We start from the raw sequence: 10,000 nt of genomic DNA, 5'->3' as shown, positions 1-10,000 counted from the left end.
GAAGTCTTTTAATCCTTAATAATTCACTATAATAATATTTAAGATTTAAAATCTATTATTAATTTTATTTATTTATATAGCTTATTAATATAAATAAAACTGATTGTCATTATAGATTTATAAGCTCAACGGCTTTCACTAAAATTAATTAACAATAAATTTTTTAAATAAAATAAATATTTAAATAAATAAATAAATAAAATTTACATAATAAATTAATTAGTAAATAATAAATAAATAAATAAATAAATAAATTATACTTACATAATAAATTAATTAGTAAATAATAAATAGATAAATAAATAAATAAATTATGCTTACATAATAAATAAATTAGTAAATAATAAATAGATAAATAAATAAATAAATTATACTTACATAATAAATAAATTAGTAAATAATAAATAAATAAATTATATTTACGTAATAAATTAATTAGTAAATAATAAATAAATAAATAAATAAATTATACTTACATAATAAATAAATTATACTTACATAATAAATAAATTAGTAAATAATAAATAGAGAAATAAATAAATAAATTATACTTACATAATAAATCAATTAGTAAATAATAAATAAATAAATAAATAAATTATACTTACATAATAAATCAATTAGTAAATAATAAATAATTAAACATAAAATTTACTCTGTACATCGTATTCTTACTTCTTTTTGTCTTTCAATAAAACGAGCATTTCTAAAATCGTCTTTTTCCCACACCTAGCCGCAAAAAAGTTCATTCAGACCGTTAGTAAAGATAATAGAACCCGTATGTGATGCCCACCTGCCCTGTGTGGGTCACCGTGTCGTGACTTGAGAATCTAACACGTGATGCACATAGAGAACGACTAATGACAAGAGCTTGCAGCCTCCCTAATGCCTTGAAAGGCCGATACGACACAAGGCGAGTAGACATATCCGGGATGTTTTGTTAAGTTATACGGGCAATTTGGTATATTGTAAAATAGCAATCAAATGTACATAAAGAATTAGAAACAATTTACAACACGTTAAAATTATTTACAATACATTTTTACAATTAAAATTTTTAATTACCGATGCTGTAACAGAGCAGAATATAAGGAAATTTCTTTGTCCGGACAAACAGGTTTGCCGAAGCCACGCCCATTTAGACCACGCCCATTCTAACAAATTTTGACCCCGCAGACAACACTTTATTTCTATTATTTGACATATATACAAAGCATGACAATAACCAGAACAACTTTGAGACAACATACCTGCAAAGCAATCTTTTATTGCGTTACAATAAAGTGAAAAAATTACGGAACCTCAAAAGACAAACTTGAAAGTGCCCTATAATTATGTGAGACATTAGCAGAACATTAATAGAGAAACCTAGCACAACGATGTGCAAAATTGTATTCAGTCAGATCTTCTGGAAAACTATTTGTAGACGCTGTCCTAGAGGATTATGCCACACGTTCCAGTCATCCAAACTAAAGCTGCTAGTGCTATCGTTTTGAGTCAACTCTCCAGTTTTCCTTGCTCTGTATTGCTTTCTGAAACCTTGACTAGGACAGCAGTTGGTCTTGCATCGTTCCCACAACAGCTAAATAGCGGCGTCAGCGTGAAAGTCTTGAAGTGATGGTCCTTCATGGTATCCTTCCATAAGGTCAGACAAGGTGGTGTTGTTCATGCTGGTGTACCGGTCTGTTTTGATCAGTTTCAGCGATGAAAACATCCTTTCAACATGTGTGGTAGTTAAGGGGAGACTAATACTATGTCTGGACAGGTGTCAAGTATGTACCACACAGACTCATAGCATACCTTGCTGATGTGCAGATATTTTCTAGCATAATGGACTACCTCCTCAACATGAAGAGCAAGAATATTAATTAACCCCTTTGCTTTCTAATGGTTTGGCAAAACGAACAGCAAGTGTTTCTACAGCTTCTCTAACCTCTGCATTATCATCAACGTTTTTGTCGTCACTATCTTGCTCAGAAGTTTGAACTTTAGGTTTTCTTTGCCATGTTTGGGTGTCAAGAAAGGCAATTATATGACAAAGAAGTTTTGGTGTCACACCAACCTAGTCGCTCCTTCATTTATTATCAAGGCATACTAAATCGGTATTCATCTTTTCTGCAGTTACTTAGTGTGTTGACAGAATAGTCTGCCAAAGGCTCTTTGAAAGAAACCGTTTAGGATCTTTCCAGAAGGACTGGAATTTTCAAAGAAACAGCAGTCACTGCTATTTGACAATGACAAGAAAGAAAACATTCACAAATCAGGATGTTTGATTACCGTCTTGGGGACGATGTTTCTACCAATTCATGTCCTCATATTTGGTGCTGTGCTACACGCATTCTAGGTGAAAATTTGTATTTTACGGCAACTGGTGTCTTAGTAACCCGTCTCACCACTTCACACAAAAGCTTATATACTGTCTATGACGCCATGAGTGTGAACTTTGAAAATCTGTAATATCTCTCTGTTTTTTGGACCTTGGTGATGATCTCAAATGGTTAGAAATCACAAGGTCTGGCATCTGTTTACTAAATTATTTAAGCCCTTCCTACCAAGGAAACCAAAAGATAACACTTTTTGCATATCAAGGACATATTAGCCAAGTAGAAATGGTTATTATCCAATTATCTAGTGAGATCAAGGCATCATCGACTGGAACCACTTAAGATAATTGGTGTAATATGCTCTAATAAGCACACCTGGTGTGACCTCTACCTCATTACTCACTTCCCAGTTCAGGCTTAGGGGGAATAGAAAGATAGTAGATGTACCCCAAGAAAACATACTCTCTGATAGTGCACATAGTCTAACTTATGAGTGTCCGAATCATGCCATTTGGGTGTGACCGTTCCAGTAGCCAATGTCCGGACAACACAATATAAGGCCGGACATGGACTTGTTTTGACCGAACAATGTTCGGTGTCCGGGCGTTATATTTCCCTCCTCTGTAACGTTAATTATGTTCACATCCGGGTGCTGGAATTGCGTCACCGTGAAGCACGTGATTCCAAAGGTGCGGTTTCATTCTTTACTCTCTCGTCTCGCACAATGGGTGGAAACTCGTCGTTCACCTTTTTCTGTTACAAGAACTTACTCATCATCCTAAATGTGTTCTATCTGGTGAGTTACCGGTCGCTCTTTTTCTTTCAGCGGCGCGTTTGCCAGCAAAACGACTGCGAACAGACGTTTGATGGTGCGGACCTTAGCCTTGTACTCATTATAAGAGCGAAAAAGCGTAGCTACATGTCTTATGTCGTTTCGCTTCGTTTTCCGTACGCGTGGTTGCATCACATCCGGGAATTATCTTTCTCTGGGTAGCTGAAGCTATTGTCTTCATGTGACGAAATGTGTTTGTCGCATAGAGTTGATTTGCGTTATTTTTCGGATTTCGACTTTTGAGTGCTCGGGTATTGTGATTTTTTTCAGATTGTGTCGCTAATCTTGATTGTTGCACCTGCTGTTGCAATTGGGGACGCCAAGTTCACTAATGTTCCCATAGTCGGAGGTGTCATAGCCAGCGGTGTCTTTCTGTTGGTCATTGCAATTGTTGGTCTGGTTGGAGCTGTGAAGCATCACCAAGTGTTGCTGTTTTTCGTATCCTTTTTGTTGTGTGTGTGTGTGTGTGTGTGTGTGTGTGTGTGTGTGTGTGTGTGTGTGTGTGTGTGCGTGCGTGTGTGTGTGTGTGTGTGCGTGCGTGCGTGAGTGTGTGTGTGCGTGCGTGCGTGCGTGAGTGTGTGTGTGTGGTGTGTGTGTGTGTGTGTGTGTGTGTGTGTGTGTGTTTGTGTGTGTGTGCACGTGCACGTGTTTGTGTGTACAGTGTACATGTGCGTGTGTACAGTGTACATGTGTGTGTGTGTGTGTGTGTGTGTGTGTGTGTGTGTGTGTGTGTGTGTGTGTGTGTGTGTGTGTGTGTGTGTGTGTGTGTGTGTGTTTGTGTGTAATGTGTGTGCACATGCGTGTGTTTGTTTGTTTGTGTGTGTAATGTGTCTGTGCATATGTGTGTTTGTTTGTTTGTGTGTGGGTGCGTGTGTGTGGTGTGTGTGTGTGTGTGTGTGTGTGTGTGTGTGTGGTGTGTGTGTGTGTGCACGTGTGTGTGCACGTGTGTGTGTGTTTGTTTGTGTGTGCGTGCGCGTGCACGTGTTTGTGTGTTTGTGTGTGTACAGTGTACATGTGTGTGTGTGTGTGTGTGTGTGTGTGTGTGTGTGTGTGTGTGTGTGTGTGTGTGTGTTTGTTTGTGTGTAATGTGTGCACATGCGTGTGTTTGTTTGTTTGTTTGTGTGTGTACATGTGTGTGTGTGTGTGTGTTTGTTTGTTTGTGTGTAATGTGTGTGCACATGCGTGTGTTTTGTTTGTTTGTTTGTGTGTGTACAGTGTGTGTTTGTTGTTTGTTTATTTGTGTGTGCATGTGTTTGTTTGTGTGTGTGTGTGTGCACGCGCGTGCGTGCGTGTGCATGTGTGTGCATGCATGCATGCATGCGTACATGTCACACTCCGTCTCTACTGTCCTCATTTCCACATTGAATGACACCTTTACTTCTACTTTAGTACATCATTGCATTGGGAATTGTGTTTATCATACTCTTCTCTGTGTCTGTTGCTGCTCTCGCTGTAAATAGTAGCCAACGTCATGCATTATTGGAACATACTTGGAGAGGGTTGAACGATCACGACAAGGCAGAGGTGCAGTCATTCTTTGACTGCTGTGGATTCGATAATGCTTCTGTAAACATAAAGTCATCTGAAAATAAGATAGGTCATCCATCTTGCAAAGTGAAACTGGGGAAAGTAGTAAGTTCTTGAGGGATGGTTGGTTGTGTTCTTGTGGTGGCTCTACCGGCGAAACTGTTTGTGTTTCTTGTCTGTCTGTCTGTCTGTCTATCTTTCTGTTTGTCTGTCTGTCTGTCTATCTTTCTGTTTGTCTGTCTGTCTGTCTATCTATCTGTTTGCATACGTAAAGTTAGAGTTAGCGATTGTTATTGGTAGAGTAAGAGTTCAAATATATCAATCTGTCTGTCTGTCTGTCTGTCCCACCGTTTGTCTGTCTGTCTGTCAATCTATCTGTCTGTCTGTCTGCTTATGTAAAGTTAGCGATTGTTATTGGTAGAGTGAGAGTTCAAAATATATCAATCTGTCTGTCTGTCCCACCGTTTGTCTGTCTGTCTATCTGTTTCTGTGTCTGTTTGTCTGTCTCTCTATCTATTTGTCCGTGTGTCAGTCTGTCTGTGTGTCCTTTCGTTTGTCTGCCTATTAATCTTTCTGTTTTTGTGTCTGTTTATCTGTCTGTTTGTGTGTCTGTCTATCTGTCTGTTTGTGTGTCTGTCTGTCTGTCTGTCTATCTATCTGTCTGCATACGTAAAGTTAGTGATTGTTATTGGTAGAGCAAGAGTTCAAGTATAACAATCTGTCTGTTTGTCTGTCCCACCGTTTGTCTGTCTGTCTTTCTATCTGTTTGTGTGTCTGTTTGTCTGTCTGTCTGTCTATCTATTTGTTCGTGTGTCTGTCTGTGTGTCTGTCCTTCTGTTTGTCGGTCTGTCTGTCTATTTATCTTTCTGTTTTTGTGTCTGTTTGTGTGTCTGTCTATCTGTCTGTTTGTGTGTCTGTCTATCTGTCTGTTTGTGTGTCTGTCTATCTGTCTGTCTATCTATCTGTCTGTCTGTCTGTCTATTCATCTGTCTGTGTGTCTGTTTGTCCTGTTTGCTTGCCTGCTGGCACGTGTTCATTTCTAGTATACGATTTTGTCTGTTTATAGTCTCCTCCAAAGTGCTGTCCTTCATCTTATTCCAGTGTTGAATTATTTGAAGCACAAAATAACGATTCAATGCCTACAACTAATGCAACTAACGTTACCACAGAATCATCAAACACCACGTCAACAGCATCGAACGACGCCACACCAACATCTACTGTTACAGGATCAACCAACATTTCCACAGTAAACCCGACTGATTACGATGGTCATTGTGGCGATTGTAAGCCGTGCTACAATGCGTGGAGTGACCAGGTGGCCAAAGCGTTTAAGGTTGGTGGCGGCGTCGGTCTCTTCTTCAGTCTGACAGAGGTAAGAGGTTTAATGTACCTACTGTTATTAAGTGTTGTTTAAATTGACGACGAATGACGTGCAGCTGAACTAGTGTGTGTGTGTGTGTGTGTGTGTGTGTGTGTGTTGTGTTTGTAAATAAAAAAATATATATTTATTTTGTACTTATTATTTTACTATTTATTTATTTCTAATTAATTAATGTATTTCTATTTTTATTTTTTATTTTTTATTATTTTTTATTAGTTTCTATTTTTTGTTTATTTCATAATTTTCTATGTATTTTATTTTATTGTTTATTTTTAAATTTTAAAATTAATTTATTTTATTTTTATTTTCATTTTTAAAAATTTATATATACATAAGTATAGACTACCTGCAAACCTACTGCTATAGCTTGTCAAAGAACAAGGCCTTATGTCAGTAAAATTGATTTCAACTAGTTACATTTTTATTCCATTCTGTTTACCATGTGTCTCCTATCTGCTCGCTCCTAAACCTTGTGTGTCTTTGTTGTTGTGTAGCTTTTCGGTCTTATCTTGACGATTTACTATCGCAACAAGAAGGATCCGACCGCCAATCCTAATGCTTTCCTCTAAGAACACAGGACACATTGCACGGAACAATATAGTAGTAGAAATGCTGGGTGAACTCTATAGCTGTATTGCAAATGATGATGATGACGACAAGGTGTGACGTTATGCAATTTGTGTTGTGATTGGACCGACGTGCTGGTTGCCACATTTATTGTGTGTGATGTGTTTAGTTAGTTGATATCTACGATAGTAAGGTGATGATGTTATCGAGATCGTCATGTGCTGTGTCACGTGTTGCACTTGGTTCAGTCGTGAAATGATGTATCCTTTGGTGGGTATTCGTAGCTTGTAGGATCTTCCAGCATTACGTATGCGTAGTTTTTTCTGTCACAAAGAGGCCACACATTAGGCTACCTGACAGTTTAATTTTTATTTATTTATTTATTTATTTCACGTAGTCGAGTCGGTATCTAAGTCGACTGTTAGTTAGATGACGTTGCAATGTCACGTGACCGCTAAGTACCCGTATATTTAGATTAATATTTGGGTAGCTAAGCATGCCGGAAATATTAATGGTTATACGGGTTACGAATATCACGGCACATCCGGGTAATAGCTTAATTGAGTGACATTGACATTTTATCGCACAGACCGTCGTTTGCTTTACCTGTTCCATCTTCTCGATGCGAAAAAGTAGTAGACGAGGATCGGTAACGTCACGATAAAGATAAACATCAAACTAGCCATCGCAAACGACCAATCGTAGGCAACGTCGTGTCGCGAATTCAGGCTAGACTTTGAGTCGTCATGTTTCTTTGCGTTGGGCTTGGCGGACATCGAATTCGTATCAGGGAGCAGATTGATGAGATGGAGACGGTAGTTTGTGAGTTTCGTTGATTTTCCCGCCTTCGCATCATCACCAGTCACCCACTGGTGTCGCCCTCTCACACTCTGTGTGCCCAGATGAGTTGTGGCGGTGTCTGAAGACGAAACGACTGAGAGAGTTTTGTTGTCGTTTGTAGAGGTTTTAGCCGTAGGTCGCTTGCTTTCCGGTCGTTCGTGCCTAATTTTTAGAGCTTGGACGGCATTGCTTGCGCTTGTTTTGTTGGTAGGAATCTGTAATTGCAATTGCTTTACAGTCTGATGGCCGTCTGAAGGCTCGATACGTTCTAGTCGAGACATATGAACTTGGCTTGTCGTTGATGCTACTTGAGACGGTTTGTCGTTGCTTGAATTATTCGCATCCGTCAGACTGCGTTTGGTTTTTTCTTTACCTAAGCGACGTTTTCTCGCAGTCGTTGTTTGACTCGAAGCATCAGAAGTCGTACCTTGGACTGTCTCAGTTGGCTTTCCGACAGCAGCGGCGTTGTCTCCATTGTCTGTTGTACAGTATAGACACCACCATCATGTACATACAAATGTTATCTACAGATGTGCAATGCGTATCATGTATATGTGTGCATACCGTATTTCTTTAAATATAAATTTTTAACTTGAGGCTCGCATGCACAAGGGTTACGGTAGCGCTTTGGACGGTATGACGACCGACCTCACGGATGTGCATGGACGGGATGAATCTGGTCTAGTAGTACATGTACTCGTGGCTAGCTAGAAAAGTAACATTTTCGGGTCTCTTTCGGAATTATTTAGTCCAGAGAAAATGTTAGTTGAAAGACCTAACTATCGTTTGATAGTTTTACTAGATACTTAAGAGATATCATTCCTGAAAAATGCATCACATTCATTGTATATGGAGTTAGCTAATAGAGTAACAGTACAGTTGCTGCTTCCAGTATTGAGCTCAGCCGCCGGTCATTGTTACAACGAGCGCATGCGCGTCTGGGGCTAACAACTGTAGCATCCGAAGACGCACTGATCCATGCTTAGACATCCGGCATCGTGATGCCACAGCACTTGAAGTATCTCATAGCCAAGTAATCCTGTGTTCTAGCTAGATGGAAAAAGAGCGTATTCGACATAGAGAATTAGATTGGCTGGAAGATAGGACAATTAGACGGATGGGTAATTTAATTAAATTGTTTTAACGCGCGCTATAACACCTACCAGAGTAGCTCACGTTTGGAGAACCATTTGACTTCATCTAGTTAACTAGTTAGACGGGTATAGAAAGAATCATTCGGAGAAATACGGTATAATGTATGTATCTATAGTAACCATGTAGTGCTGGAGTGCGAACCTGTAGTGAATGAGGTGCCGGTGTTGTCTGCCCGAATGCTGGCGGAACGACCGCGGATTAGTTTGTCATTTCGTTTCTTGTTTTCCGTGTCTTGGTTCCCTTGTTCCGATGTTCCTGTGATTTCTTTACGCTTTGTTAGCGTTTCTTGAGATTTAAAATAGTGAGAGTTCCAAGGTTGAGAAGAAACTAGAACTCGTCTTGTTTGCTCAGCTTCGTTGACATTCTTAGTGTGTTCGCATGAAATCAAAATAGAAGAAGACGCAAAAACTAAAAGTATTACTAGAAACATCATTCGCATATCTATCTAATTATTTCGTCACTAACATTGTTTTGTAGTCACAGTCAAAGGCCCGTATCAGACTGTTTGTACTGGTCAAGCGATTTGTGAGTAAATAAGAAAGAGCTCAAAGGTAAGAATATAAACTGAGGTCGTTAATGATTTTTAACAGTACTTTATTGAAAATAAGTTTGCAGATATTATGTTACAACGCGCGTTATATCGCGAAACGAACTCCGAGGCTGTCCAGGGCCTAACATCCGGGACATGAAATATATTGCTCAATAGTTTATCAATCTTCTGTATGCCTAGATGTAGACTACGTAGGCGTGACATTCATACCCCGCCAGTTTTGTCTACTTTCATTAGCTTCGGTGCCAGTGTTAACAGACCGGGTGTCAGTTCCATCTCTGCTCGTGTGCGACCAGACTGCAGCATTTCTGGCCAAACTGTTGAGCCAACTAGCACTCGAACAGTCGAGTTCACCTCTAGTCGTTTTTTTCTCGCGAAGAACGAGACATGGATCGAACTCCGCAGGCTGAATCTTGGTGTCTGACGAAGATAAAAGTTGTGAAATTCAGCTACATGTGGACAATCAATAATTTCAGTTACTGTGGGTTCGAGGTGGGCGAGACACTCAAGAGCTCGACGTTCACGTCGCCGCATTGCGAACACATGAAATGGTGAGGAAATCCCGAGGGCCTGGGGGTGGGGGATGTATTGGAACTGTGTTGGGATTCCGAATACAGTCAAGTGAGGGGCAGGATAATTGAACAGGAACTAGATGCTGTCATTGTTAACTAATTGTTTTGCAAACACGTTGACCTTTGTTATTTTCGTTACTATTTAGGTGTTTGAGAGTGAATCCTAAAGGTTTGGATCACGACAGTAAAGATTATTTGTCTCTCTATCTGCTGTTGGTGGCGTGTAATAACAGTGAGGCGAGGGCAAAG

At 39.4% G+C, this 10,000-nt stretch overlaps 4 protein-coding genes and 1 long non-coding RNA gene across 5 annotated transcripts in view; 2 read left to right on the top strand and 3 right to left on the bottom strand.

The window, feature by feature from the left end:
• The window catches only part of LOC134194524 (NADH dehydrogenase [ubiquinone] iron-sulfur protein 6, mitochondrial-like), a 3,163-nt gene extending 2,230 nt beyond the window's left edge, over nt 1-933 (bottom strand). Inside the window, exons 1-2 of the mRNA XM_062663464.1 lie at nt 794-933; nt 676-729 (exon numbers count right to left, since the gene is read on the bottom strand). Of these exons, the coding sequence (XP_062519448.1) occupies nt 676-729; nt 794-925 (186 nt within the window). The 5' untranslated portion in view covers nt 926-933. The remainder of the gene's footprint in view (nt 1-675; nt 730-793) is intronic.
• Nucleotides 934-2,984: 2,051 nt separating this feature from the next.
• Nucleotides 2,985-6,845, top strand: LOC134195171 (tetraspanin-13-like). The gene is made up of 5 exons (XM_062664177.1): nt 2,985-3,120; nt 3,427-3,594; nt 4,546-4,788; nt 5,750-6,058; nt 6,562-6,845. Exons 1-5 carry the CDS (start codon nt 3,049-3,051, stop codon nt 6,634-6,636), a joined length of 867 nt encoding a protein of 288 aa, XP_062520161.1. The 5' UTR covers nt 2,985-3,048; the 3' UTR covers nt 6,637-6,845.
• Nucleotides 6,846-6,856: 11 nt separating this feature from the next.
• LOC134194622 (uncharacterized) lies at nt 6,857-7,755 on the bottom strand. Its single transcript, XM_062663564.1, has 2 exons — nt 7,241-7,755; nt 6,857-6,957 (listed from the first exon to the last, which is right to left on the bottom strand). The coding sequence occupies exons 1-2, from the start codon at nt 7,753-7,755 to the stop codon at nt 6,879-6,881; spliced, it is 594 nt and encodes a 197-aa protein (XP_062519548.1). The 3' UTR covers nt 6,857-6,878.
• A 62-nt stretch (nt 7,756-7,817) lies between these two features.
• Nucleotides 7,818-9,067, bottom strand: LOC134195174 (uncharacterized). The gene is made up of 3 exons (XR_009972335.1): nt 8,771-9,067; nt 7,902-7,952; nt 7,818-7,847 (listed from the first exon to the last, which is right to left on the bottom strand). It is a non-coding gene; the product is annotated as an uncharacterized LOC134195174 (long non-coding RNA).
• Nucleotides 9,068-9,329: 262 nt separating this feature from the next.
• Nucleotides 9,330-10,000, top strand: part of LOC134195168 (speckle-type POZ protein B-like) — a 5,517-nt gene continuing 4,846 nt past the window's right edge. The window contains exons 1-2 of the mRNA XM_062664175.1: nt 9,330-9,730; nt 9,898-10,000. The exon at nt 9,898-10,000 is cut by the window's right edge and continues 49 nt beyond it. Coding sequence (XP_062520159.1) covers nt 9,567-9,730; nt 9,898-10,000 — 267 coding nt within the window. The 5' untranslated portion in view covers nt 9,330-9,566. The remainder of the gene's footprint in view (nt 9,731-9,897) is intronic.

Source organism: Corticium candelabrum, chromosome 19 (genome assembly GCF_963422355.1).
Source record: "Corticium candelabrum chromosome 19, ooCorCand1.1, whole genome shotgun sequence".
Lineage (NCBI taxonomy): Eukaryota > Metazoa > Porifera > Homoscleromorpha > Homosclerophorida > Plakinidae > Corticium > Corticium candelabrum.
Note: the sequence above shows the minus strand (reverse complement) of the source record. Positions and strands in the feature narration are given on the sequence as shown.

Excerpts from the sequence above, each read along its gene's own strand:
- LOC134195171 (XM_062664177.1), top strand. The coding sequence starts at position 3,049 with ATGGGTGGAAACTCGTCGTTCACCTTTTTCTGTTACAAGAACTTACTC. Across the intron at positions 3,595-4,545 it reads ACCAAGTGTTGCTGTTTTTC|TACATCATTGCATTGGGAAT; the intron begins GTATCCTTTTTG and ends CTTCTACTTTAG. Across the intron at positions 4,789-5,749 it reads AAGTGAAACTGGGGAAAGTA|TCTCCTCCAAAGTGCTGTCC; the intron begins GTAAGTTCTTGA and ends GTCTGTTTATAG.
- LOC134194622 (XM_062663564.1), bottom strand. The coding sequence starts at position 7,755 with ATGTCTCGACTAGAACGTATCGAGCCTTCAGACGGCCATCAGACTGTA. Across the intron at positions 6,958-7,240 it reads GCATCGAGAAGATGGAACAG|AAAAAACTACGCATACGTAA; the intron begins GTAAAGCAAACG and ends TCTTTGTGACAG.